Genomic DNA, 26,314 nt, shown 5'->3' with positions numbered 1-26,314 from the left:
GGATTATCCAGGTGGGTCTGATGTAATCCTAAGGTTCCTTAAAAGGGGAGTGGGAGGTAATAGAGGAGGCCAGAGGGATGTGGTTCCAGAAGGACTTGCCTTGCCTTGGCTAGCTTTGATGGTGGTGGAAGAGGGCCCGGGACCAAGGAACGCGGGCAGTCTCAAAAAGCTGGAATGGCAAGGGAGCGGTTCCTACTCTGGAGCTTCCAGAAAGCATACAGCCGTGCCAACACCTTGCCTGAAGCCCACAAACCCATGTCATACATCTGACCTACAAAAAAATATAATAAGTGTATGTTGGTTTAAGCCACTATATTGGTGGCAGTTGGTTACGGCAGCAACAGAACGCTAATACACGAATACACGGGGCCCGTGATACATCTGGGTTAGAACCGTCATTTTACAAAATCATTCTGGCCACAGGATGGTTGGCAAATTGGAGGGACCAGGCTGAATGCAGAGTGCATTATTAACAGACTGTTACAGCAGACCCTGGGAGAGGGGTGGTGGCCTGAACCCACGCACACAGCCGTCCTGTGTTGTGTCTGTACACACCCTGGAAGCAGGGTGTGTAGGTGAGGAAGGCTCAGAGGGCAGTTGCCCAGACGATTGTCAGATCCCAGATCCCCAGATTCCCAGATCCCTGCAACTGAGAAGTAGAGAGCCTTGAAAGGGAAACCGGCATGCAGAGAACGACCATGTACTTGCCAGAGGCTGTGGTCAGAGTCAAAATCAAGTGCTGTGGAAGCAGGACGTCCCTTCCAATGAAGGGGCTCAGGGATGCCTTCTAGAGAAGAAGACATTATGAAGTCTGTCTGGAGGCTCCCAAGAGGGCTCAGGGGACGTTGCAAAGAAGAATCAAATGCAGCCCCTGCTTTCAAGGAGCCCACAGGTCCGAGGGGGTAAGGCAGGTAACATGGCCTTTCTTAGGAACCCTCCAGAACATGCAAGAGGAAATAGCTCTGGTGCTGGAAATCAAAAATGTGGATGGGTAGCCTGTTCTGGTCTTGCCAACCCAGGAACCAGTAAATGAGTCACTTCCTCTGCCCTGCCTTTGTCCCCTCTCTCATCAATGTGCCGAGCATCAGCTGAGATAAGAACGGCCCCACACGCGTGGGCCCCAGCAGAGCCAGGGAAGCAACTTTGCGCCCATGACCCGTGAAACAGCCCATAGGGTGGGGGTCTTGAACTGCATCCTGCCAAGGAAGAGACGGCAATCCTGGGAGCCTCCCTCTGGAGGTGGCTGGGCTCACACAAAACGCTGGGGGTTTTACTGAGATCTGACAGTCTTCCTGTGAATCTTACACGTGGAGGATGGGCTGCCAGCTGGTAGGGGCAGGAAGGAGGCAAGAACTTCCCGATGGGCATTGGTCTGCTCTCCGGCCATAGCAGGTAAAATCAGGGGTGTCCGGGGGCTCTGGTGCTTAGCCAGAGGTGGACGTGGGTTCTGGAGTCAGCACTGCTAACATGTCTCATGACTCGTTCTGCTCCCACCGCGTGCAGCTGGTGACAGGGAACAGCAGGTCCTACTTGCTGTGTGTCTTTCAAAGCGGTGCGTCTTCTCCATGTCCTGTCGTAGGGCGCCTCCACCGTACTTGTCTGGGGTGCTGCAAAACCCCATAACATACTAACACACTCCTTCCCTCCATCCTTGTTCCTTTTTCAGCTCACCCTCTAGCGTGTGTCCAGGCTATCTTGCTAAAGCTCCAGTCAGAAAGTACTTCTCTCCTGCTGAAACCACTGCCCTCAGAATAAAGCCCGCATTCCTGGGGCGCCTGGGTGGCTCAGGCGGTTAATTAAGCATCTGACTTCCACTCAGGTCGTGATCTCACGGTTTGTGAGTTTGAGTCCCACATCGGGTTCTGTGCTGACTCTCAGCTCAGAGAGTGGAACCTCGAGTCTGCTTCTGATTCTGTGTCTCCCTCTCTCTCTGCCCCTCCCCTGCTCGCTCACTCACTCTCTCTCAAAAATCAATAAACAGTAAAAAAATTATAAAAAATAAAATAAAGCCTGCATTTCTTAGCATCACTTGAAAGACTGGTAAGAGCTGATCTGTTTATGTGCCCCTCTCCAGCCCATCTTTGCATTTTAGTCAATGCTTTTACATCTTGAATCTTGGCTTCTTTCAATTTCCAGAATGTGCCATGTGAGTGTTTACCTCCTCTCTCTCTCTCTCTCTGTCTCTCTCTCTGAGACACACACACACACACACACACACAACACACACACACACACACACACACACACACACACACACCACTTCAGACTTCTGCACATGCTATTCTTTCTGCCCGGACCCCATTTTCATTCTTTGCTGTTTCCCTGGATGACCCCTCCCAATCAGTCAAGGCTCACCTCCTCCAGGCAGCCTTCCCACCTTGCCCACTCTGTGTTAAGTGCCCCTCCTCTCTACCCCCTTGTTCTCTGAACCTCCCTGCTGTGAATCTTAAACTTTATAACTCTAACCTATAACTGTCTCTTTAAACAATAAAAGATTTAAACATTTTTTCCCACTACAACTCAGTTATGCAAAACACTGTAGTCTTAATTTTCTACAGCTGAAATAATCTTTTCCTCAAGTTTCCATTTCACTTATAGCAAAAAAAAAAAAAAAAAAAAAAAAAAGTATTTCAGGTTACCAATGAAGGATACAGAACATCCTCTTTAGAGGAAGTACTTAGTCTGTTCAAAGTTGAACTCCTCCCCAGCCGACCCTGCCTTTTCTTCACCAAGCAGTCTCCCCCACCTCCACGAGGCCTCAGGATGCATGGTGTACTAGATCCTTGCTTGGAGTCACTATGGATTTCTTACTTGAGCGTGGCTCTGTGCCCTTGCACTGGCATCCGTTAGGATGTGGATGGTCTTGGGTAGTCTTTTGAGGAAGGATATGTTGTCAGAATACACTGACAAAGTCCAGAGTCATGAGGTCCCCACACTCTGAAGCCCCTCTGTTCTAATCTCAGGTCCCCTTCCCCATCCCTGCCTCCATGCAAGCAGGGGGTTAGGACAGGAAGCCTTGTCAGCTTTGTTATGTCTGCTCTGTAGGTGCAGGAATCAGAGGCTGACTTCCAGTCTCTTGCTCACCTCCTGCTGCCCTCTCATGGGAGCTTCCATGGCTTGTTGGATAGAGGGGCTCCCCAGCTCCCCAGACTAATCCCTGATCTGAAGCAGCAGGCCCCAGTGTCCCTGCTCACCTGCCCTGGGACTTTTCCCAAACACTTGTTAGTATCTCAGCATTTGTAGACACTGCCCTCGAGGCAGGGGTGGATGGGGAGGCAGTGCTGCCTTCCAAAAGACCAGAAAGGGGTTGTCTACCCTTGGGTATGAGCTTCTGGCCCCCCTAGCCTTCTCTTCTCAGCAATCCAGCACAGCACTGATGGCAGAAAGAAGGGTTTTCTCCTTCCTTTTCCTGTCTGGTGGGAACTCCCCTGAGGTCATAGCCTGCACCATCTATACATTAAAATAAGACACTATGATTTGAGTCGGTCAGGCCTGGCTTTGATATATAAGGGGACCTTCACTTTTAGCACAGGCTGGCTTTGGAAACTCTTGTCTAGTTCAAGACACTACAAAGTCATCTTTGAGATGCAAAGCTGAGCAATGACCCCCTTTCTTGTCTAGATGATATCTGCCCTTCTACCTAAGGGATGAATGCTTTTGATTGAGCGGGCGGGGTGCCATAGACAAATATGATTTATGGGGAATGAAAAATACTTCACTTGAACCTCTTCAAAACCATTATTCACCTCACACACTTATCTAGAAGCATTTTACACATGTGTCTCCTACTAGGATGTGGGAGCTTAAGGACAGAGAATGTCTGTTTTGTCATTGTATTTCCAAGGCCTGGTATGTAATAATGAAAATTCATTGAATATTTGAATGAATGAATGAATGAATGAATAAAAGGTTGAATGTAACAATGACTCAGTGCAGCACCTGAGCAGAGAATGTAAACAAAGACCCATAGTTAAGAAGTAGATCACAGAACAAAGTTTCTAACTGCTCCCCAAGAAGAGCAGAGTTGGAGGCTGGGTATGGACAGATGTCAGCATCAGTTTCAACAACACTGGTCCCTGTGACTCCAGAACATACAGAGTGCCTGTAGAATCAAGCCTAATACCTCTTAATCTACACTTCAGAGAAGCCCAAGTATTTTTACCAGCTGCTCACCCACCCAGAGGTGGGGAGTGGCTTCCCCAGAGCCAAGATGAGAGCACATGTCCCGGCTCGTTGATCACACAGGAAACCACATCTCAGCCAAAAACACCACTCTCATTTGACAGAAAGCCTCAGTTTAGGCGTAGGTGAGGGATACAGCATGGTTTAAACCAGGTGAGATGTCCTCAGTGGTGCTGGGGGTTGACTGCCACCCTTTTAGGAGGCCTTGGGCAGCCTGGGGGGAGCCAGAAATGGTGGAGAGAGCCACTCCCTGCAGATTCAACAGCTTGCAGGCCACGGCTCCTCGCCTTCCCTCCACTGAGGAAGAGCTGCAGACAGTGCTGGCTGGCTCTGGGATGATTTACTTCCCTGAAATGCCTCAATTTAAATGCTAATTTCCCCAGAACTGAGGGGTGATCGGCTCTTGCATGCTGGTGGCTGTGTATTAATGTATCCAAAACACTCACACATATTCTTAAATTGGGGCAGGAGGGAGGGAAGACCTCAGGTAGGCTGGGGAGGGTGGCAGAGGAGCCCAGCCTCCCCTGCTTGCTGTTCTTGTCAGCATGGCTGATGGGAGGGAAGCTGGACAAGGTGCATACTCCACGGAAATACTCTGTAGCTTTGAGTCAGGAGGTCCTTTGCAGGTGGCATGGTGGGTGAAGAGGCCTGCCTCTCACCTCTGCACACAACTGAACAGATGCTTACGAGGCTTCTACTAGGAGTAGTCACTGTCTCAGGTGCTCTGAGGCTCTTGAAGAGATTCAGAATCTAGTGTGGGATTCCGGAAATGGGATCATCACTAAGGATCACTTTACAAATGACTCTTCCTCTCAGCCCCTGGAAGTCAGACCTCTTACTTCCATTTTACAGGTGAGGTCACTAAGACTCATAAAATGGAAGTGACCTCCCCAAGGTCACACAGCCAGCATTTGGATCCATGTCTGCAGGACTTCTGAGCCCTTGCCTTTTCTACCACCAGACACCAAGGCCACTTCTGGGATCTATTCATGAGCAAGATGCATGAGGGAAAAGTGATAGGAAGGTTTTATTGCATCTGGGGAAAATTGAGATGATTACATGGAAGAGGAGGTGGGTTTTTAACTTGGCCTCTTGTCTCCTGTTGACATCCTTCAGCGCACCCCGCCTGCTGCATCCCCCCCCCCCCCCGCAGTGGGAATGCACACACGTACACATGTGTTCATCCAGTGTGGGAGGTCTGACCAACCCCTGCTTAGACAGACCACCGTTTCCCATCTGGTCCCCAGCAGCTGGGTGGGGCTGGAGCCCCTGGCTCCTATCTGAGCTCCAGAGGAACCAGGGTGCCATGCAGTTAGGAAGAGGAAGAAAGTAGGGTTTGAAGCTCCGTGGGGACAGGCTGGAGTTTTAGACTTAGATTCCCAAGATCCCTTCGATCCAGTGTTCAGTGAGTACACACTTTGTATGCAGTTTGCACTGGGGAGGCAGTAGTAGCAGAGGGGTAGTCTTGGCCCCCGTGGAGCTCACAGTTTAACAGGCAGCGTAGGTCTCAAGGAAGGTCCCTGGGAGCACATCTACAGGTAGGAGTTGGGAAGCTCTTCATGGAAGGAAAGATACTATGGGATAGCATAACAGGAGAACTGTCCTGGCAGTAATGTGTAGTCCGAATGATAAGCAGGTGATAGCCAGGCGCACGGGGCAGGGACCTTTCCAGAGAGAGGGCAAACCCCCAGTGGGCCCTTTGTAGGAAGTGAGTATGCCCTGTAAGAGGAACTTAAGGGCGGTCAGTGCGGCTGGAGAACAGCAGACCAAGGGACAGGGGTGAAAACATAAGGCAGGAGGTAGGCAGAGGCTAGATTTCGAAGACCTTTCAGACCTTCCTACATGCCTTGCATTCTCTCTGATCCTTGTGAATGGAGGCACCTCCCTGTTTCCTGCTGGGCCCCGGTGTGCAGAGCAGTCCCTGCAACTTGAGAGACCCTAATAAATGTGGAACAAGTGAGATCTCGTACCTCCAGGGCCCTCCTGAGTGCCCAGAACCCAGGATCTGCTATTTTTAAAAGTTGATTAATCATTTCCAGGGGTGCCTGGGTAGCTTAGTCAGTTAAGCAACCAACTCTTGATTTCCGCTCAGGTCATGATCTCACGGTTGGCGAGTTCGAGTCCCGCACTGTCAGTGCGGAGCCTGGTTGAAATTCTCTCTCTCCTCCTCTTTCTTTGCCCCTTCAGCACTCTCTCTCAAAATAAATTTTAAAAAAGCTTAAAAAAAAGTTAATTAAGTATTTTCATATAATATCAGCTGAGATTGATTCATGGATATTTTGGGGGAGATACTTGTCTAAAGAAACTGTGACACTGTCCCAGTTTGAAACATGACATCCACTCACGTACACATACAGACGCACCCGTGGGCACGAGAGAGCATCCACTCTGGTGGTAAAAGGGCAGAACTGACTGGTCTCAGGTTATACCAGGGATCAAGAGCATGGGCTTTGGATTGATCCATTGGGAAGGTGTTTACCAAGTGCAAAGCACTAAGCTGGGAACCTCCCCGTTGGCTACAAGTGGTCTTGGCCCCTGCCAGCTTCCTAACTTCCTAACTTCCTAACTTCCTAACTTCCTAACTTCCTAACATGTGGGACAGGTTCCTTAACCTCCCTGAGGGCCCATTTCTTTATTTACAAGATGGGGGTAATACTACTTGTCTCCTAGAGGTCTCATGCGGTTAAAATCACACACACACACACACACACACACACACACGCACACACACTATTTAGGGCATAGCTGATGATCAACAAATATGATCGATAAATATTACTCATTCTCCTTCCCATCTTCCTATCTTTGGGATCAGTTGCCTTGTAGTTTGTTTTTGTTTTTGTTTTTGTTTTTGTTTTTCTACACACACACGTACACACAAGCTATGAGAATCAGAATTCACTTTCTGGCAATTGAATTTAACCAGCACCCCGCCGGCCTCCCGCGTCCCTTTTGCAGGTGGGTGGATTCTGAAGCAGCTGTCTGGGTTCTGTCTGCGGTTCTGGGCCCAGGGGAACTTCCTGGCGCCTGCTCTTCCCATCTGAGTTTTTGTACCTCCCGAGAGAGCCCAGGAGATGTGAAAGCCCTGGGCGCCCTCTGCTGGCAACGGCCACGCAGGACTGTGGCCATCCCCAGGCGGTGGCGGCAAAGGGGCCCCTTTCTGAGGGACAGACCTTGGTCTTACCATCCCCTGCTTCGCCCCTGGCTCCCTCCCTCCCAGCCTTCACACTGGCCTTCGATCTCCCACCCCTGCATCTTCCCCTTCTTCCTCACGTGCTTCCTCAACATCCTCCCTGCTTCCCCAGAGCTTCGGGAGAAAACCTTCCTCTAGGAACACAGAGCATATGAGCCCCCCACCTCCACCCCACTATCCCGAGGCTGCCTTTCATTGTCCCTGTGGGGTCATATCTACCCACCAAGTGAAGCCTGGCTTACACAGAAGGCAGAGGGATGTGGAGTGAAGAGGGTGTCTCTGTCTCTGTCTCTAAAAGCAGTGCCAGAGAAGATGGAGACCCTGGATGGTAAAGTGAGAAAACATAAGCTTGCTTTCATATCCCTCTTCTCCATGCACTCTGTGTAAGTTCTGGAAGGTACTGCACGCCTCAGAGCCGCTACTTCTGCATTGGCTGAGTGAGCACCCAGCTCATGGCGATGCAGTGAAGATGGGTGAGGTCACGTGGAGACCAGAGCAGCTGGTTTGGTCAAGTTGTAACGAGCAGCACGCTCCTTCTCTTGGCCGTGGCCTGTCTGGGCTCAGTGTACCCAGGGGCGCTACTGCTCTGCTGGCTTTGACAGTTCCCTGCACCTGAGCAGTAGTGAGGACTGGGAGCCTTGGGGCCAGACCACCTGGGATCTCCAACTGTGTTGTGCTTCATCTGTTCAGCCTCTGAAGTGAGGGTCCTAACAGCACCGACCTCATAGGGTTGGGAGAAGATAAATGTACCTGGAACTGTGCCTGGCGCGTGGTAGGTGCTCAATAAAAGGTTATTCTTATTGTCTATTGCTGTCTCTCATTAAGGCAGATCGAACAGCTTTTCTGACCCTCACTTTACAGATGGGAAATCTGAAGTTTGAGCGGTTTGCTCCAGGTTAAGCAGTGAGGTGTGGTGTGGTGTGGGCAGAACTGGAGCCCAGTCTCCAGAGCCGCTGGCATCTTCTCACTCGTACCCATACCTATGCTTGAAACAGGTGCTTGGTTCTCGTGGAGTTGGGTCCCAGAAGCATCCAGCCCACCCAGAATTCCTGATCACTGGGCCCCAGTGGCTGCTCCGCATGGCTCATTTGTCGTCTCCCCCACTAGGCTGGGAAGATCTAGAAAAGTGGGGGAGAATCCGATCTCTCTGAATCTCTCGGGCCAGCTCAGGGCTCCACCCAGAGTGTGAGCTCAGCCGACCTGGGCATGCAGACACCCTCCACCCTGCCGTATCTTTGTGGGGAGATCTGTACCACCACAGGCCACCTCACAAGGGACACAGAAGGAAACTTAGGCCCTCAGACCCTGGCGAGTGTTAACGTGCCCCTTTAGGGGCACTCCCATCGCCCCAGAAGTCCCTCTTTTTCTATTCGCATGGCTGTTCCACACACCCAGGCTTTCAAATGGATCATACGCCAACCACAAACACCTAGGTGGAAGCCATGATCACGGCACATGCATAGACTTAAACAAGTATAGCTCCCGAGACAGACAGGGGTACGCCCACACAGGCACACAAAATAACATGCCTCAGTGCACCAGCGTGGACCTAGAAACTCATTGTCATGCACACACGTGCTCAGCAGACACTCCCAGGCCCAGCTGCCAACTTTCCCAAGTGTGCAATCAACAGACCTGGGTTCAAACCCCAGCACCCACCACCTCTTCACTCTGCGCCCCGTGTTTTGATCATCTGGGAAAAGAATGTAATCGTAAATGTCTTGTGGGGTTGCTGTGAAAGTTAAGTGATAAAATGTATGTAAAGCACTTAGCCAGACCCTAGCAAATTCTGAGGATTGGACGCAATGTGAGAGATGATGATGACGAAGATACTGGCAATGCTGAGTATGTTGAAAATGGGACTAACGTCTCTTACCCTGGACTCCTCAGGGGTCAGGATACAGGGGAGGGGTTCCCTACGTGAATGAATCATTGGGGGGGCTTCACAGGTGCCTAGGGTGAGGTGCGCAGCGGGGACAGGGAGCACAGACAGGAAGTGACCCAGCCCCGCCCCCACGTTTGTACAGCTGCTTTTGAACTGCTCAAGAGATCCAGGCTTCAAAGGCATTGCGTTGGCATCCCTATCTTTGTTTTCCTCTTCCTGATTTTCATTTCAAAGTTGCCCTTTCCAGGGGGCACAGTGAAGTGATAAACACCCTCCTCCTTTTCTTCTTCTCCTCCCCCTCCTCCTCCCTCTCCTCTCCAGATTGTGATTAGTGTCTCAGATTCTGAGCTTTTCTGAATACGGAGGGACCTCAAATGTCAGATTTTAATACAATCCGTGCCAAGTGGCTGTCAGATTCCCTGCTTGCACACTCTCAAGAACAGGAAGCTCACCACCGGGCTTGGCAGGCTGTTCTAGTGTTAGGCAGGTCTGTTGCATGAAAGATTGAAGGCTCCCCCCATGGGATGCACTGTTAGTACCCCGCCTGCCCAAAAGACCACCTCTGTTCAGGGTTCAGTCCCCCAAGGTCTGTCTTCTGTTCCCTGCAATGGCCCTGCAGGGAAGGAATAGAGGCATCTGATGAAACCAGGGCAGGAGAAAGAGCATGAGCCTGGAATTGGGCGGGGAGAGTGGGGAGGGGTGGGTCTGGGAGCAAGTCGCTCCCCTTCTCTAGGCCTCAGTTTCCCCATCTGTAAAAGGAGGCGTGTGATCCAAAAGATGCCTTAGAACACTTCCACTTGAGCACACTCACACCCATTCCTTGCAGCCTTCCTTTCTCCAGCTCAACCCTGCCCCTGTTCCTCCAAGCACTCCAGGCTGTCCCCAGTTCCCTCACATTCTAGCTCGCCACTGTCATTGCTTATGCAAGGAGATGTTTAGCAGCCAAATACACAGTTTGTAGAGCCTCAGACTGTGTCTTAAGCAATTGGCAGCTTTATCCCATTAAGTGTTTACAACAACCCCGATATCTCACTTCATAGCAAGGAAACTGAGGTTCTGGGTGGAACAGTAGCTTCCTCAGGATTGTGCATCTAGTGGATGGTGGGCCAGGACTCGAGCCCTAGCCTGCAGGAGTCTAGAGCCTGTGATTAGCACCACGTGCTCTGAGCCAGGACGCGGGGAGCCAGAGGCGAAGGGCAAGGACAGCCGCCCACTCGAGAGTCTCTCTGATCCGACTACAAGAGCCCGGCCCTCCTACCCTGCAGCCCCCAGCAGCCTCCACGTTCTCATTCTGGCGGTCTCTCTGCTCCTCTCCACAGGGAGAACAACTTCATCAAGGACTTCCCTCAGCTGGCCGATGGGCTGTTGGTGATCCCACTGCCGGTGGAGGAGCAGTGCCGGGGGGTCCTCTCCGAGCCCCTCCCGGACCTCCAGCTGCTCACTGGTAAGCCACACATGCTACACCCCTCCCCGCCGCTCTGACCGCACACCTGCTCTCTGGGTGCCTGTCAGTCCTCAGCACGTCCAAGACGGGCCTCCTCCTTCATGAGAGACAGAGTGCAAAAGGGACCTACCATTTGTAGGGGGGGGGGGGGGGCGTGGGGGGGGAAGGGGGAGGGGAGGCTTCTGCTATGGTCCGTGCACAGCTAGGGGGATTCCCTGAGACTCCAGCCTCTGATCTGGGCCAAGACGTACTCTCTTAACAAATTTCAAGTATGCTAACTCTAGGCACCGTGCTGTGCCTTCGATCCGCAGAATTTATTCATCCCACATAACTGAACCTTTGTACCTTTGACCAGCGTCTCTCCATTTCCCCCTAACCCTCAACCATTCTACTCTCTGCTTTTATGAGTTCGGCTTTTTTAGATTCTACATAAAAGCGAGATCATGCAGTATTTGTCTTTCTGCGTCTAGCTTATTTCACTAGGTTTATTTTTAAATCGTGCTAAAGTAACATCACTGGCCCTCTCTACCAGGAGTCTCCCTCACTTGAAAGCATTTGTTACACAACTTGATTTTGAATATGGGCGCTGAGCCATCCTGTGGGGTGGGTGTTATTTTCCCCATTATACAGATGAAGAATCTAGACTCAGAGAGGTGATGGGATCAGCCCAAGGTCACAGAGCACGCCTACCAGGATGAGAACCAGGTTCCACCACCCTGGGTCTTCTGCCCTATTCACTCTGCTCTGCAGCTCCCCAACCCCCACCCCTCCCTCTCCTTCTCCCCCTCTTCTGCAGGCTCTCCTGGGACTCTATATCTTCTGTCCCACCCAGGATGCCCTTCTGCTCCCCCTCATCTTCTCCCAGGTCCTCTCCTACCCTTTTTGGAGGGACTTTCCTAAGATGAGGCCCTGGTTCTGCTTTTGTGGTACAGTGGTTGGGGATCTCAACCACTGCCCGCAGAGAATGGTCATCCTCACAGGTGATTGCACCCTCTCACTGAGAAGGAAACTGTCCCCCAAGGAAGACCACGCAGTGTGGCCAACTTTGGTTCCTAGCCCCCTCTACCACGTGCAAGCCCTTGGAACCTCCACAGCCTTTCCAATAAAGTGGCATGGACGGAGCAGAGGACCCAAGTCATGTGTGCTTCAGGTCTCCAGGGGCCATACACCATGCACGTCTTCATCTCTGTAACCCTGCAAGGGTCATTGTCCCCTTTCAAGGGCACAGGATTTCTTTCTGATTAGAGAAATCATTTAACTGGTGCAAGGCCACATGACTAGTCCACAGTCGAGTCAGGATTTAAGCCCAGTGGGTGTTGACTCCAAAGCTGATGCCGTATCCACTCTCCTACATCACCTTCCCGACCTGTCCTACTTCAAAAAGAGCCCAGATGTAGATCAGATGAACTCATATATCTAAAAATGCTTTGTAAAATCTGTCTAAAAACTGCTGTGCCTTCCTTAATTTTAGATTTTCATAAGATCATAGGATTTCAGAGCTGACCGAGACTGTCAGGGGCATCTCGTCTAGTCCTCCTTACCAATGAAGAGATCAGATCTGTAATATCCCCACTGAGTAATGATCCCTCTTGGATACCCTCAGTCACAGGGAGTTCACCACCCCTTAAAGCAGACATCACCATGGTCTGTGGGGAGGGGCTGTTCTTTAATGGAAAAGCACAGGCATTGACCTGTGTGTCCTTGGGCATTTCCCTCTCTGAGCCTCAGTTTCTTCTTCTGAGATATGGGGTGTAAGAACTATTCTTCAGCACCGTGGTGAGTACTGGAGATCGTAGGTGTAAAATGCTCAGTGCATTGTGCTTCTGTATTAGTGGTACAAATTATTAGGATTGTTTGTTTTGACATGAGGATCTCTGGAGGCATCCTAATAAGGGAACTGTTATATTTCTAGAGTTAACAACAACAACAAAAAAAACTTACCAGGAAAAAGCCCATCTTTTGGTGGGGATCTAGGATAGAGTCAGATAAAATGGAGGTCAAGGATGAGTAAGGACCAAGGATGAGCCATACCCTTATGATTGGGTATAGGATGCAAGTGAGCAAGTGAGCCAGTAAATAAGTGTTTGTTGAGAGCCTGTTATGGTCCAGGCTCTGTTCTTGGCTCTGCAGGAGTGCAGATAATAAAGACCATGGCCTTGGGGTGCCTGGGTGGCTTAGTCGGTTATGCACCTGACTCTTGTTTCCACTCAGGTCATGATCTCCAGGTTTGGGAGTTGGAGCCCTGTATCAGGCTCTGTGCTGACAGCGCAGAGCCTGCTTGGGATTCTCTCTCTCTCTCTCTCTCTCTCTCTCTCTCTCTCTCTCTCTTTCAAAATAAATAAATAAACATTAAAAAAAAATAAAACATCTCCTTGACCTCAAGAAGCTAACAGTCCACTAGAGGAGCTTATATTCCGGGCTGGACTCCAGGAAGGACCAGAGATGGAGGGAAGTGAAGGGCAGAGAGATAATAACGACTATGGGGAGGTCCAACAATGTGGGGAGAGGCAAAAATGATGGCTTTATAAGTTTCATGATAATCAAAAGATATAGCATTTGTTTTCCCTTTGGATGCCATGTCATCCAGTGAATGAACTGTGTCCACAGCCTGCATTCAGATGCTTTGCCTCCCTCTCTTGAAGATGGGCCCCCGTCGCCAGTCCCCACTCCAAGCCTGTTCTGAATCAGGGCGAGCGCAAACAGATGGGGCAGAGGCTACCCGGATGCAGGTGTCTAGTCTTCCTGTGCAGACTGTTTGCTCCTGCCTGACTCAAAACATAGCCCCTCCTTCATCCCCCACCCCCACCCATTCTCCTTCTCTTCGCAGCCTCTCCAGAGGAAGGACAGGACAGGCAGAGCAGATAAACAGAGAGGACATATTTATCACAAAACAACCCCGCTCCAGTAGACATATATTTGAAGATCATGAATATTTTACTTTAAAATGAAAGCTTCGGAAAAAAAAATTATGTTATTCCTGAAAAGGCTAAGGAGGAAAAAAAAAAAAAGTTGACAGTAATGGACAACTTTAATACTGCAGTAATGTCCAGGAAGAAATCATTGGTTCCAATGAGATTCTCATTTTAATCTTGGTATCAGATATCTCTTTAAGTGCCTCCTCACCAGGGGACAAGAGAAAAGGACAGAAAATGTGCCTGCCATTTGCAGAGGATACATAACAACAATAATATTAACTGCTGATGTGACTAGCATTTCTTTTTCATGTATTTTTTTCCTGATTAAAAAAAAAGAGAGTTTTCAGTGCGAAGAGCAGAAAGTTTAGAAAATGCAAATAGATATAAATCAGAATACAAGAATCTTTTTATACACCCACCACCTAGAGTTAACCATTTGCTAACACTATGCTGGTTTCATCTTTGTTTATTCTTTGTCTATACCTGTGTTTTCCAAAATGCATTCTATGGAACATGAGTTCCAGTGAACCCTCTACGGAAATGGGATTCCTTGGTCAAAAAAGTTTGCAAAATGCTACCTTAAGTAGTACAGTACCCACACTGCTACCTTCCTAGAGCTTTAGAATGCATGTTAATCTAGCCAAGGTGCCAAGAAATTATCACAGATTAAAAAAATTTTTTTTAATGCTTATTTAGTTTTTAGAGAGAGACAAGAGTGTGAGTGGGGGAGGGGCAGAGATAGAGGGAGGCACAGAATCCAAAGCAGGCTCCAGGCTCCGAGCTGTCAGCACAGAGCCCCACGTGGGGCTCGATCTCACCAACCTTGAGGTCATGACCTGAGCCAAAGTCGGTCTCTTCACCGACTGAGCCGCCCAAGTGCCCCAGAAATTACCCAGAGTTTTTAAAATCTTGCTTAATTTCATTTAGCTCGGTCTTACTTGAAATGTGAGCCTTTATGTATGTGCATGTGTGTCTTATGTGATACCGATGTTCACCCCATGTTTCCATGTTAGAAAACAGTGGTCCAAACAGGGGTCAGCCAACAGAAAGAGCCAGATAGTGAATGTGCTAGGCTCTACAGGAAGCTCTGTGGCACCTGCTGAGAACAACTGTCATCCTGTGAAAGCAGCCATAGGTGATACGCAGAGGACGGGCTGTGGTCACTGACCCTGTGCCTGCACATACAGCATTGACAGGTTCCCACAGGACTCCACTTCTGTTATCTTATTTGAGTCTCCCGAGGCATCTGTGAAATAAGGTCAGCATAGGTAGCCATAGTATCAGTGGGGAAACCGAGGCACTGAGATGTCTAATTTCCCATGGCAAGGTGCCAGCAGGATTATGTGGAATCATAAATCTGCTTTTGCTTGCTTATAAGCTGTTGGGCAGAGAAAAAGCAGGATTGGGGTTGAGATCAGAGGCCAGGAAGAGGCCTGGAGGCAGATCCAGATAAAGCTGTTGGCCCCAGTGAGAGCCCGCACGCCAAGGCAAGCATCTGCCTATTTAGAAGGGGCCATTACACAGCAGGGCTGCAGGCTGGGGGTTTTGGTGAGTGTTCTCTAGGTGCTGACCTCCCCTTCTTATTCTGTCCCCCAGGAGACATCAGGTATGACGAGGCCATGGGTTACCCTATGGTGCAGCAGTGGCGGGTCCGAAGCAACCTGTACCGCGTGAAGCTCAGCACCATCACCCTCTCGGCAGGTGAGGACCACCTCTCAGGCAGCCAGGGGGCTTGGTGCAATTCAGCACATGTGCCCAAGGGCTTAGGGGGTGCCAGGCCCTGGGCTGGCACTGGGGATGCTGAGGGAATGAGGCCATGCCCTCCCCACCATGAAGGAGCCCACAGGGAGGGGGGACAGACAAGCAGACAGACAGTGACACCCTTACGTTTCAGTCGGTTCAATGCAACAGTGGGGCAGCAGTGCTCCAGAGGAGGGAGCTGTCTGCTCTGAGGAGTCCGAGCAGCTTCCTGGAGGAAGGGGTATCATAGCAGTATGGGGAAGGGTGAGTGGGAGATGGGGTAAATGACAATCTAAGTCACAATTATGTTCTGTGTATGTCAGGCCTGTGGATTATAAATTCTTCTGAGGCACTGGTTCCTCTGGTCTCTCCTGGATGATTTCCTTTCCTGTCCAACTCCTAGACAGCAATAACACATACCCCTCCAACACACGGGCACATATGCTGCCCATGCTCTACCTGCACAAACCCTGTGTTTCAGTTGACGAGGCACAATTTATAGTTCTCAAAATGGGCCATGTTCTTTCATGCCTCTGTGCCTTTGCACATGCTGTTCCCTCTGTCTGGATCTCCTGGCCCAGGGAACACATCGTGCAGTGCTGCAAGACCCCTCCTGTGTTCTCCATTCCCCTCAGAGTAACTCCCGATATTCCCTGTGAGCACCTGTATTAAAGCACTAACAAGTGCTAGGTGCATATCTGAGTCTTGTCTGTCTTCTCCCCTGACCCAAGAACTGTGGGTAGGGTGTAGGCCCTGTTCTTTCCTGTATCCCCTGTTGTATTCTCTGTAACTAACAGAGAATCAACACATTGTTGGCACTCTTGTTTGATAAAGGAATTTAAAAAAAAAAGGAAAACTGGAAAATTCAGAGTGAATGCAAGTTTCTGGAAAGATGGGGGTTTCTACCCCGGCTGTTACTCATAACGCTGCCACTGAATGATTGTCCCTGTGTCTCCTACTTACTGCCACATCTTTTCTTATCTTTTTCAATATCACTTTGTTCACGAGCAACACGGAACTCTTTTAGTCTAGGAATCAGGGGACTTTCCCATCTGGGAAGTACAAATAGTGATTATTGCTGATGTTGGCTAAGTCCTTTCTAATGATTTTTTTTTTTTTTTTTTTTTTATCTTAGGACTTCTATCAGTCCTGCAAGGAAGGCATTATTTATCCCATTTTTTTCCAGATGAGGAAACTGAGGGTCAGAGAGGTTAAGTAACTTGCCCAAGGTCACACTAGTAAGTGGCCGAACAGGAGCAGAGCAGGGATTTGATTACAGTTTTGTCTGCCTGGATAAAGAGCCACAGGTCATCTCCATGGTGTTGTTATTTATTATTTAAGAGAAATGATCTCATCATTAACACTGCTGCATTAATTACCCAGTTGTATGAGTTAACAGATTGATGGAGAGGGGTTGTCCTAATCAAACAGCCATTCTTTTGAGGCATGTTTCTGTTTTCCCTACCACCCACACTCTTGCACGGCACTTGTGAATGAGACTGCGATGTTTGTGTTAAAACTACAAAGGTGTATCAGCTTTAATTAATCGATAATGATGCTCCTGGGAACCCCTTGTAAATCAAGTGTTGGCAAACTGCAGCTCATTTCTACTGTTGGAGAAGGGCTTGCTTGCTGTTTTACATTGTACTTTCATGCGGCACAGAATCCACTGCTCTTGGAAGAATGGTGGTTGGTGTCCCCGCCTTGTCCCAGGACCTGTGCCCTGTACCGGGGTGGGGCGGGGGTGGGGAAGGACGTGTTTCCAGACTCAAAGACGAGTGGACTAGCTTCTGCCGTCAAGGTGGCGCCCCCTGGCGGTGCAGAGTGTAGGTGCGGCTGGCCAGGACTGTGTGAATGGTTTCTTGGGAGGGTGGGGGTGACTTTCCGGAGACTTCGTGCACAGGGAGGACATAGGGAAGAAGTGGGGAGGCCATTCAGGTGGGTGGTGGTGTGAATGTGTATGGGTGTTGCGTGTCGGGGGATGTACGTGAAGAAAGGATGGTGGAGATCTCAGGTCACATTTAGGAGAAATCAGAAGGCTGATTTGGCTGGATGTAAAGCCTGATGTGGGTGGCTCATGGGAGATGCCCTTGGAGGCCTGGAATGCCAGGTAAGGTCACTGGACTGGTCATCTAGTAGCAGGAAGGAACCCACGCAGGACTTAAGGCTCTTGGAAGCACAGCTTGGTGACCTGCCTGCTGGGGGAAGGTGAGGGGGGACAGCAGTTGCTGAGTGATTGCTGTGCAGGCACCATGCTGGGCACTGAGGACCTAGGTCTCTTTGGCACAGGACTAAGGACAGTAGAGCAGCAAAGGAAGCCCTTGGCCATGTCAGGAGAGAGAACATACCACTATTTTGGGAAGGCAAAGGCAGAGGCAGAAGGGAAAGTAGTGTTATAGGAAGCTAAGCCAGGGATCAAATCTTAGCACGCAGAGTATCTGCTGAGCCTAGGCCAGTGCAGCCCCGGGGCTCCAGCCATGGAGAGTTCAAGCCCTGGGTGATTGGATGCCGCGGGAAGTGCATATGCTTTGGAGTGAGAGCAGAAGGGGCTGGGAATCCTAGCTCCTCTGGCTGGAAGACCAAGGAAATGATTTATAGTCTGAGATTTGACTTGCTCACATACACAGCGGGGGGTGCCCTGTTGGGGCCTAAACTAAATTGGACAAAGTGGGCGAAACAGTGAGCAGTGTGCTTGGTACACATTAGTTGCTCGGGACAGACATCAACTTTGATTTCATGATCATGACTTCCAGGTCCCATGATCTAGGTCGCCAGGCTTTTGGCCTTACTCTGCTGTTGTTCCCCTCTCAGTTGTGGGTCCACCACAGGGACCGACCTTTGCCGTGTGAGCAAAGGGGAACTTGTCGCGTATGTTCAGACCAGTGCAGCCAGCAGGCTGATGCGGTGGTGAGGGATAAGGCACCAAACCTGGCTGGAAAGAGCCCCCCGCCACTTACAGTTTGGCAGCCACTGGCCTCCCAAATCTGACCACCTCCCCCCGCTCCTCCTCTGTCCAGGCTTCACCAACGTCCTCAAGATCCTGACCAGGGAGAGCAGCCGGGAGGAGCTGCTCTCCTTCATCCAGCACTACGGCTCCCACTACATCGCAGAGGCCCTCTATGGCTCCGAGCTCACCTGTATCATTCACTTCCCCAGCAAGAAGGTCCAGCAGCAGCTGTGGCTCCAGTATCAGAAAGGTAAGCCTGCAAATGCTTGCTGAAGTTGGCAGCTGGGTGGAGTGTGGAGGTAAGGCTCCTACAGGCTAAATCCTGGCTCTGTCTTGTACAGGCTGTGTGCCCTTAGGCGGTCCCCGCCCCTCTCTGGGCTTCCTTGCACCACTGACCCTATAAGGGGCCGTATGATGATATCTCAGGATTCTTCCAGTTCAGGCATTTTCTGAGGCTGCAAGGTGGTGGTCAGCACTCCAGAACTCTGGTCTTCTCCCGCAGGCTCCTTGTTCCCAGCTCTCTCCCCTTGAAACAACTGTTGGGGGAGAGTTAGAGGGGTGGGAGTGGTGTCTCCTTGACCCCTTCTTCTCTCCAGGCTGCTTGGAAGCCTGGCAGCCATCTCTTTGTGTCTGAGGGCACAGTTTCGAGTCTGTCCCACAGAGGGCCTTCTGTCCTCAGGGAGGGTCACCAGATCTTATCTCCCTTCAATCCTCAGCTGTTACCAGAGTTGGAACTCCCCAGATCAGATGCAGGAGACCAGTCTCCACCACCCCACCTTGGGAACTTCATTCCCTTCCCACCTCAGTTTTCCCTTCCTATGAAATGGGCACTTTAGCTGTTCTTGTCTGCCTCCCACATTAAAGGGTAGTAGTTTGTGTAGCAGCATTTTGAGAAAGACAGGCATATGGCATACATGAATGAAGTATGTTAACAGGCCTGTGTATCACATCCCCATTTCACATGGGAGAAAATGCGTCTCAGTTGTGCCAAGTCAAATGCCCAGAGATACACAGCTAATAAGTAGCAGGGCGAGAATTGCTTCCTGTTAGCGTTCGTTACTGTTAGCATCGATCAACTAAGAAAGAAGAGTTCTCGATGGACAATGGACGGAAAGGGTGGGGAGCAATGTTAAACATGTGCTTGCACCGTCGCCACATGGCTCAGCTCTGTCTCAAGAACCGGATCAGCCGTAACCCTCAAACCCGCAGAACGTGGGGGCCACCAGGGACCTTACACGTCTCGCTGGGCTTAGCAACCCAAGTTTGCAGTTGGGAAAACTAAGGCCCAGAGGGAGGAGGAAGCTTGCTTAGCATCACAGAGCTCCGCTGGGTGGGCCAAGATGAAGTGGGGTGCTTCAAGCTCCCCATCAAGGGTTTTGCATGCCGCCCCTCCTCCCTGACTGGATGGTGCCCCACTGTACCTGCATTTGCCATCTCTAGAACTTTTCCTTCTGTCCTGGGGCCTTGAGACCCCCACCATGGTCTCACCTCTCCCTGCCTCCTGTGTGCAACTGTGTGGGCCACAGGGTGGTTTATAGATGCGGGGGACATAATTGAGTTGTCTGGGAATAGCTCTGTTTTATGGCTGTGACAATGACGGTCTTTAAGGAAGTGCATTAAATCAATAGAAGTCTCGTTGTCTTCCCCTATAAATAACGTGACACATCATTAAGCAGGGCAATAAGCTTCAGGACTTTGAAGTAATACAATTAGGTTATGTTTATAAAAAGCTTCGCTCACTGTGGCCGCTGAACTAACTCGCCTCGGCCCACGTTTGGGGCCTGGGACAGCACTCTCATGCTAAGTACCACGTCAGCTGCTTCCAGGCCTTGGACTGTTGCACTCCAGAAAATCCCACTCCTCATACAGTGAATGCATGGACTCTGTTGCAAGTCAGATGGTTTGGGGGCAGAGAGGAGGCCTGAAAGGGCATCTGGGGGCCCCTTTAAGACTCCAGAGTCTTCAGGTTTGCCACAGACTTGCTGGGAACCCTAGGTGTGGTAGTTTTTCTCTCTGGGCTGCCCGTGCTGAGGCGCTTTTCCTTCTTCTGTCATCTAGGCTTGCGCCTAAGAAGAGCACAGGAATATGCTGAGGCCACCTTAACACTAACGTGTGCGTTCCTCTCTCTGTCCACCTGCTGTGATCTAGATGGCACATTAAACACGATGGTTTTATTTTTTAAATGTGGGAGTGATGTTTGCGAGTGGGAAGCTGAGAAGCCGGGGATTCCACCCCCCACACCCCAAAGAATTGAAAGAACTCTGGGCTCAGAGATAGCAGGTGACCTTTCTCTCCCCAGCCATCAGCTCTGTGTCATGGGCGCTTGCTAAACAAGGGCTCCCTGGGAAGCAGGTCAGGGTGGATCTGGGTTTGGAAGCTGATCACTCTGGCGGCAGAGCTGTGGGAAGAGGAGAGCTAGTGTGGGGCCGAGCTGGACAGACAGGCTTGCAAGCCTCCTGCTGGGTAACCTCGGGCAAGTAACTGCTACGTTTCGGTGCCCCCACTTGTTAAATGAGAGATAGTAATTCCCTTGTGGGGCTGTTGGGAAAATGAAATGAGATAATACAGGTAAGATGTCTGGCATAGAGTAAGCACATGAAAAACTGTAGCTTAAAATAAAGCGAAACGCGTGGGCGTCTGCTGAGGATTTCTGGTCCTGGCCACAACTCCTGGCTCACGTGTAAACTCAGCCCTTACTTCCCCCTGTGACGCACCTGTGTCAGCATAATAGGACAATCCCTGCAAATATCCTTCCAACCAGAGAGTGTGGGGGCTGAGGGGTTCCTGGAGTCTTTGAAATCTATGGGTTAGCTCCACATGATGGCTTGTCCTTGGCTGGAAAGACCAAGGCTGGAAGAGAAGGTCAAGAAAAAAGACCCAATAGGGCATGGGTATTGAGCACAGACATGAGTAGAGCACTTCACAGAGTATGGTTCCACTGGTTCTCCCACGTACCCCCGGAGACAGAGAAAGCAAGGATACTACTCACCCCTTATCTTAAAGAAGGGGAACCTGGAGTGTAGAGAAGAAAAGGGGCTTGTCAGGGCCACACAGTTTGTTAGTGAATGAGATGGTGTTTGAATTCCAACCTGAGTACAGTGTTCCCTAGATCTTGTGTCCCCAGAAATTACAAATAAATGCCCCAGCCTTTCCAGATTTACTAATCATGGGGCTCTGGCTCCTGTTGTGACACAAAGCAGCCACTGGAAAATCACTGGAAAGCCCAGGGGGTTGGGGTGAATGTGCCTGATTAAAATATCCTCATGAGAGGTTCATTTTATTCCCCTAAGTGCTTCTAAGTGTGCATTCCACAGGGAGAAAAAAGTCACATTTATCATGCATTAATTCTTTAATTCACTAATACCCAAATTCTCCTTCTTGGCAGACCTCACACCAGGTGCTAGGGGCACCGCAGTAGACAAGATGTGGGCACTGTCCCCTGTTGTTCATCACCAGTCTGTCTTAGACTTTCAACATTTTACCGTTTTTGTTGTAGACTTTTTTTTTTTTTTAATTCACTGGTAAATAGCTGGAAAGAGGGAGGGACTGACACATGGTAAAGAACCCAGTCACTATCATGTGATGGCCCATACCTTTCCTTTCATGTGCCAGTTTTGATCAGTTAGGGAGTAGCTTGTCTAGGCCACTGTATGGAGCTCATTGAAGTCACTGGCCAAGAACATTATGATCAGTTAACATCTGCTGTGATGCAGATAGCGGGGAGGGGGGTGGTCTATGTATTGCTCTCCCTGCAGTAGGGCAAAGTGAATGCTAAAGTAACAGACCCACCTTGTGACACTGATTCCAGAGGGGGACTGGGTATGCCAAGCAGGACTAGAAAGATCTAGGCAGGGAGGTGGGGCTTTCTACCACCAAGTGGGTCTGGTCAGCATTTCACCGGTCTGGAGGGGACCAGAGCACCGAACAGGCCAATTAGATGGTGCCTGTCAGAACCCAGGAAGAGCTGGACCTTAGAAGGCAACCAGAGTAGCCAAAATCATCGCTGGACCCTCCAGGCCCAGGCAGGCTTAGTGTGGAAGCTGCTTAGGCTGTCCGTCTCCTTTGACCTTCACCTCTCCTCCCAGGTGGTGCCCCAAGGACCACATGGAGTTTTGAGTCTCTTGCCTCAGCTCACTTTTCACTAAATACTGCTGTGGTCTTGATATGTGTGTATTTTAAAAAGCTACCTTTCTCCCAATTGGGCCTCCATTTCACTCCTTGACTTGATATTCACATATTCTGCTTAGCTGTGACCTTGATACATGAGACTTTTATCATGATTAAGAACTCTCTCTATGAAGTTATCTATCCCCTGGCTACCTTGGATAAAGACTTCCTCATTCGGAGATAAAGCAGAGGTTTTGCAATCAGATGGACTCTGGTTCAAATGCAAGCTCTACCTCTTACCAGCTGTGTGTTCTTGGGCAAATTGATTCACTCTCTAGATCAGTTTCCTCATATGCAGAACACAGGCTCCCATGAAAGAATAGCGTATCGATGGACTCATCTAGCACTGAGCTGGGCACCTAATTATCATCTTGATCCAACCCATTCCTTCCCCACCATAGTTGCCATGTCTGCTCAGGTAACTGCGTTCATGTGTGTGTGTGTGTGTGTGTGTGTGTGTACGTGCACATGTGCACACACGTGTGTAAAAGAGAGACAGAGAGAGACCAACTGAAGGAGGTAGGAGGAGTCAGAAAAAAAGAGAGATAGGCAAAGGCAAACCAAGATACACACACACACAGATACCCAAAGGAGAGACCAAGAAAGTGTAGAAGAGAAAATTTATGCAATTAATAGGACTTTTCCAAGTTTATAGACTCTGTGACCCTGTGAAAGGACATCTTCCAGTGAAGGTTATACTGCTCTTGAGTTAAGATTGGGATAGTCCATGGTATAGAGATGTCCTCACAGATAAATGCCTGGTGCCACCTTTAAAAGCTGTTTTATCTCTATTATAATTTCCCAAGACTGTCCAAGGGAATGAATTTCTGCATTTCCATTTGAATTACAATGCACTTTTGAATGTCAGCTGAGGCATTCCTAGACTCCTCTTTAAAGGAGGTTTGGCTGTTTGAAAGGCAGCCCAGGGGTTGAGGTGGGGGGGAAGAGAAGGGAAAGAAAGTCAAATGTCACCTCCTTTTGTGAGGACAGTTGTGGCCAAGGGGCTGATGTGGGCTGGAGAACTCTCTGGGGCTTTCAGTTTCCTGAGGGAGCTTGCTTCAAAGACAGCAACCAGACATGAAAGGAGTCATTCTCAGAGCCGAGACCTGCCTGGGCACCGGTTTACTTCTCTGTAGATTCAATCATCAGGGGCAGTTTTCAGGTCCCGTTTGCTTGACCTTGTGTTAGCAGTTGACAGAGTTGACCACTTCCTGCTTGAGGCGCTTTCTGTGTTTGCTTCCATGGCACCAGACCTTCCTTGTTGGCCACCTCCCTTCTTGCCGGCTCCTTTCTCTGTCTGCTGCATCCTCCTCTGCCAAACCAGTTGGTGTGGCTGCACAGGACCCTGGCCTGGGCCCTCTTCTTGGACTGTCCTTCCCCTCTGTGGGGACTCTGTCACCATCCCTACAATTGATGACTCCCACTTCACACCTGTGCCTCCAAGCTTTCCTCTGGTATTTGCTGTTATGCCAGCTCCCTTGCCCGCCCAAACTCTGCCCCACACACCCTAGACAACCTAGCAATTTCCGGTGTTCTCGCAAAACGTGCCATGATCTGTTTGGATCTTGGGAAGGGAGACAGAAGGCTGAGTCGTTCTTCTTCTTCTTCTTCTTCTTCTTCTTCTTCTTCTTCTTCTTTTTAAATTTTTTTTAACATTTATTTATTTTTGAGAGACAGAGAGAGACAGACTGTGAGTGGGGGAGGGGCAGAGAGAGAGGGAGTCACAGAATCCGAAGCAGGCTCCAGGCCCTGAGCTGTCCGCACAGAGCCTGATGTGGGGCTCGAACTCAAAAACTGTGAGAAGTCTGACGCTTAACTGATTGAGCCACCCAGGCGCCCCTGCTGAGTCCTTCTTAATGTCTCCCTCTCCCTCCCCCCGCCCATTTTGCAAATGTGATCCATTTTAATTCCCAGTTAGGTCTTGAATTTACCCTTTTCTTTCCATCTCACTGCGGTCGCTCTGTCACAAGTTGCCACCGTGACTTGTCTGGACTCTAGCATTGGCATCCTACCTGGACTCCCTACCTCCACTCCTGTCCCCCATCAACCCAAACCACACAGCAGCCCTCAGGACATGGACGAGTCAGGGCTCTCCAGAGAGATGGAACCAACAAGATGGTTGGTTGGATGGATGGATATGTAATATTCATGTAAAAGATACATTTGATACACACACACACACACACACACACACACACACGGAGAAAGAGAGAGAGATTTATTATAAGGAATTGGCTGTGACTGATGTTATTGTGCAGGCTAAGTTTCAATCCAAGATCTGTTCAGCGGACTGGAAATTCAGGAGAGCTGGTAGTATAAGTTCTAATTCCAAAGCTGGTGGGCTTGGGACCCAAAAAGAACCAATGTTTCAGTTTAAGTCCAAAGGCAGGAAGAGAATGACGTTCCTGCTCAAAAAGTCAGGCAGGAGGAGTTCCTTCTCACAGGAGGGTCAGCCTTTTTGTTCTAGTCAGGCCTTCAACTGATTAGATGAGGCCCACCCACATTAGGGAGGGCAGCCTGCTTTAGTCTTCTGATTATCTCATCCAAGACACCTTCAAGGACACAGCTAGAATAGTGTTTGACCAAATATCTGGACACCCCATGGCTCAGGCAGGATTTCGCATAAAACCAACCATCATGGGATGTTTCTAAAACAGACGTTACTTCATGCCACTTCTTGAATGAAAACTCCTGGGTGCTGTGTCCTTGCCCTGAGGTTAATTTCCAGACTCTTCTGCACGGCCTCAGGGCCCTCCCAGATCTGGTGTGTCCCCAACCGACTGCCCCTTCTTCGGGCCCCATCTGCCCCAGGCCGCCTGCCTTTCAGTCACACACAGCCTCACGCTCCTTAACTACAGCAGGAGTCAGGGATAGAGCCTGTCCACATCCATCTATGCCAGGGTCTCAGCCAGGTGGTGGGATGTGGCTGAGGACCCCTCTCCCTTCCCCTTGCACCGTGGCTTCGACACAGCTACTTGTAGGAGGCATCTAGCTCTGAGGGAGAGGGGAGGGTAGAGCGGTCAGGGGAGGTTAAGGGAGAGCTGGACACTCACTCGCTAGTCTGCAGCACGCCAGAGGAGGGAACCCACTTCTTTCTCCTCAGAGCCTTGCAAAAAGACGGTACAGGATGTGGTTCATTAAACACAAATAGGCCCATGAGACTGCCATTTCCACCAGATGAAATTACCAAAAAAAGCATTTGTTCCCCGCTTTAGATTGAGTCCATCTGGAACGGAACACCCTAGTCTTCTTCCTATTGGTGCGTACCAAGAATAATAATCCTTCGCAGCGCTTGGCGCAGAGCAACTCACAGAGCCCTCTCACGTACATTATTTCATCCAATGTACTCCTCGCACAACAGGCCTGGAAGGGAGGCGTTGCTGTCTGCATTTCATGCTTGAGGAAACTGAGGCTCAGAAGGGTAAGGCGACCTGAGGGAGTTCGCACCAGGGAGCGTGGCAGAGCAGGGATTTGAACCCAGGCTGCTTTAATCGTGAAGACCCTGTGTGTGCATAGCACGGCAGCCTCAGAGAACTCTCTAGATGCTGGCTGGCATGAGACCCAGGGGAGCTGTTTGCACTCCTGTTCTGTTTCTCTTATCCACCACTGGAAGAACTGAGGGAAGCAAAGACTTAGAGTGTAGGCCCTCAGCTTGGGCGGGGGAGGAGGTACTCTATGCACCGATACCCCTCTGGTAGCTTAATTCTCTGTCTTAGCTTAGCCACAGCACTGCCAGACAAAGCCAAACCCTAAAACGTCAGAGCTGGAAGAGGCCTTGGCAGGCATCCAGCTAGGGTGAGCTTCTCCTTATGCGCCGGTTTTGATCAAAAGGTAGTAGCTG

At 50.1% G+C, this 26,314-nt stretch overlaps 1 protein-coding gene across 4 annotated transcripts in view; it reads left to right on the top strand.

Moving 5' to 3' along the window:
• Window positions 1-26,314, top strand: part of ASTN2 (astrotactin 2) — an 876,482-nt gene that overhangs the window by 622,491 nt on the left and 227,677 nt on the right. For all 4 annotated transcript variants that reach the window (XM_078436555.2, XM_078436553.2, XM_078436554.2 and 1 more), the window contains 3 exons: window positions 10,580-10,704; window positions 15,216-15,320; window positions 18,377-18,556. In XM_078436555.2, coding sequence (XP_078292681.2) covers window positions 10,580-10,704; window positions 15,216-15,320; window positions 18,377-18,556 — 410 coding nt within the window. The remainder of the gene's footprint in view (window positions 1-10,579; window positions 10,705-15,215; window positions 15,321-18,376; window positions 18,557-26,314) is intronic.

Source organism: Panthera onca, chromosome D4, assembly GCF_046562875.1.
Source record: "Panthera onca isolate mPanOnc1 chromosome D4, mPanOnc1 haplotype 2, whole genome shotgun sequence".
Taxonomy (NCBI): domain Eukaryota; kingdom Metazoa; phylum Chordata; class Mammalia; order Carnivora; family Felidae; genus Panthera; species Panthera onca.
The sequence above is the reverse complement of the archived record's forward strand: the minus strand, read 5'-3'. Positions and strand labels throughout refer to the sequence as shown.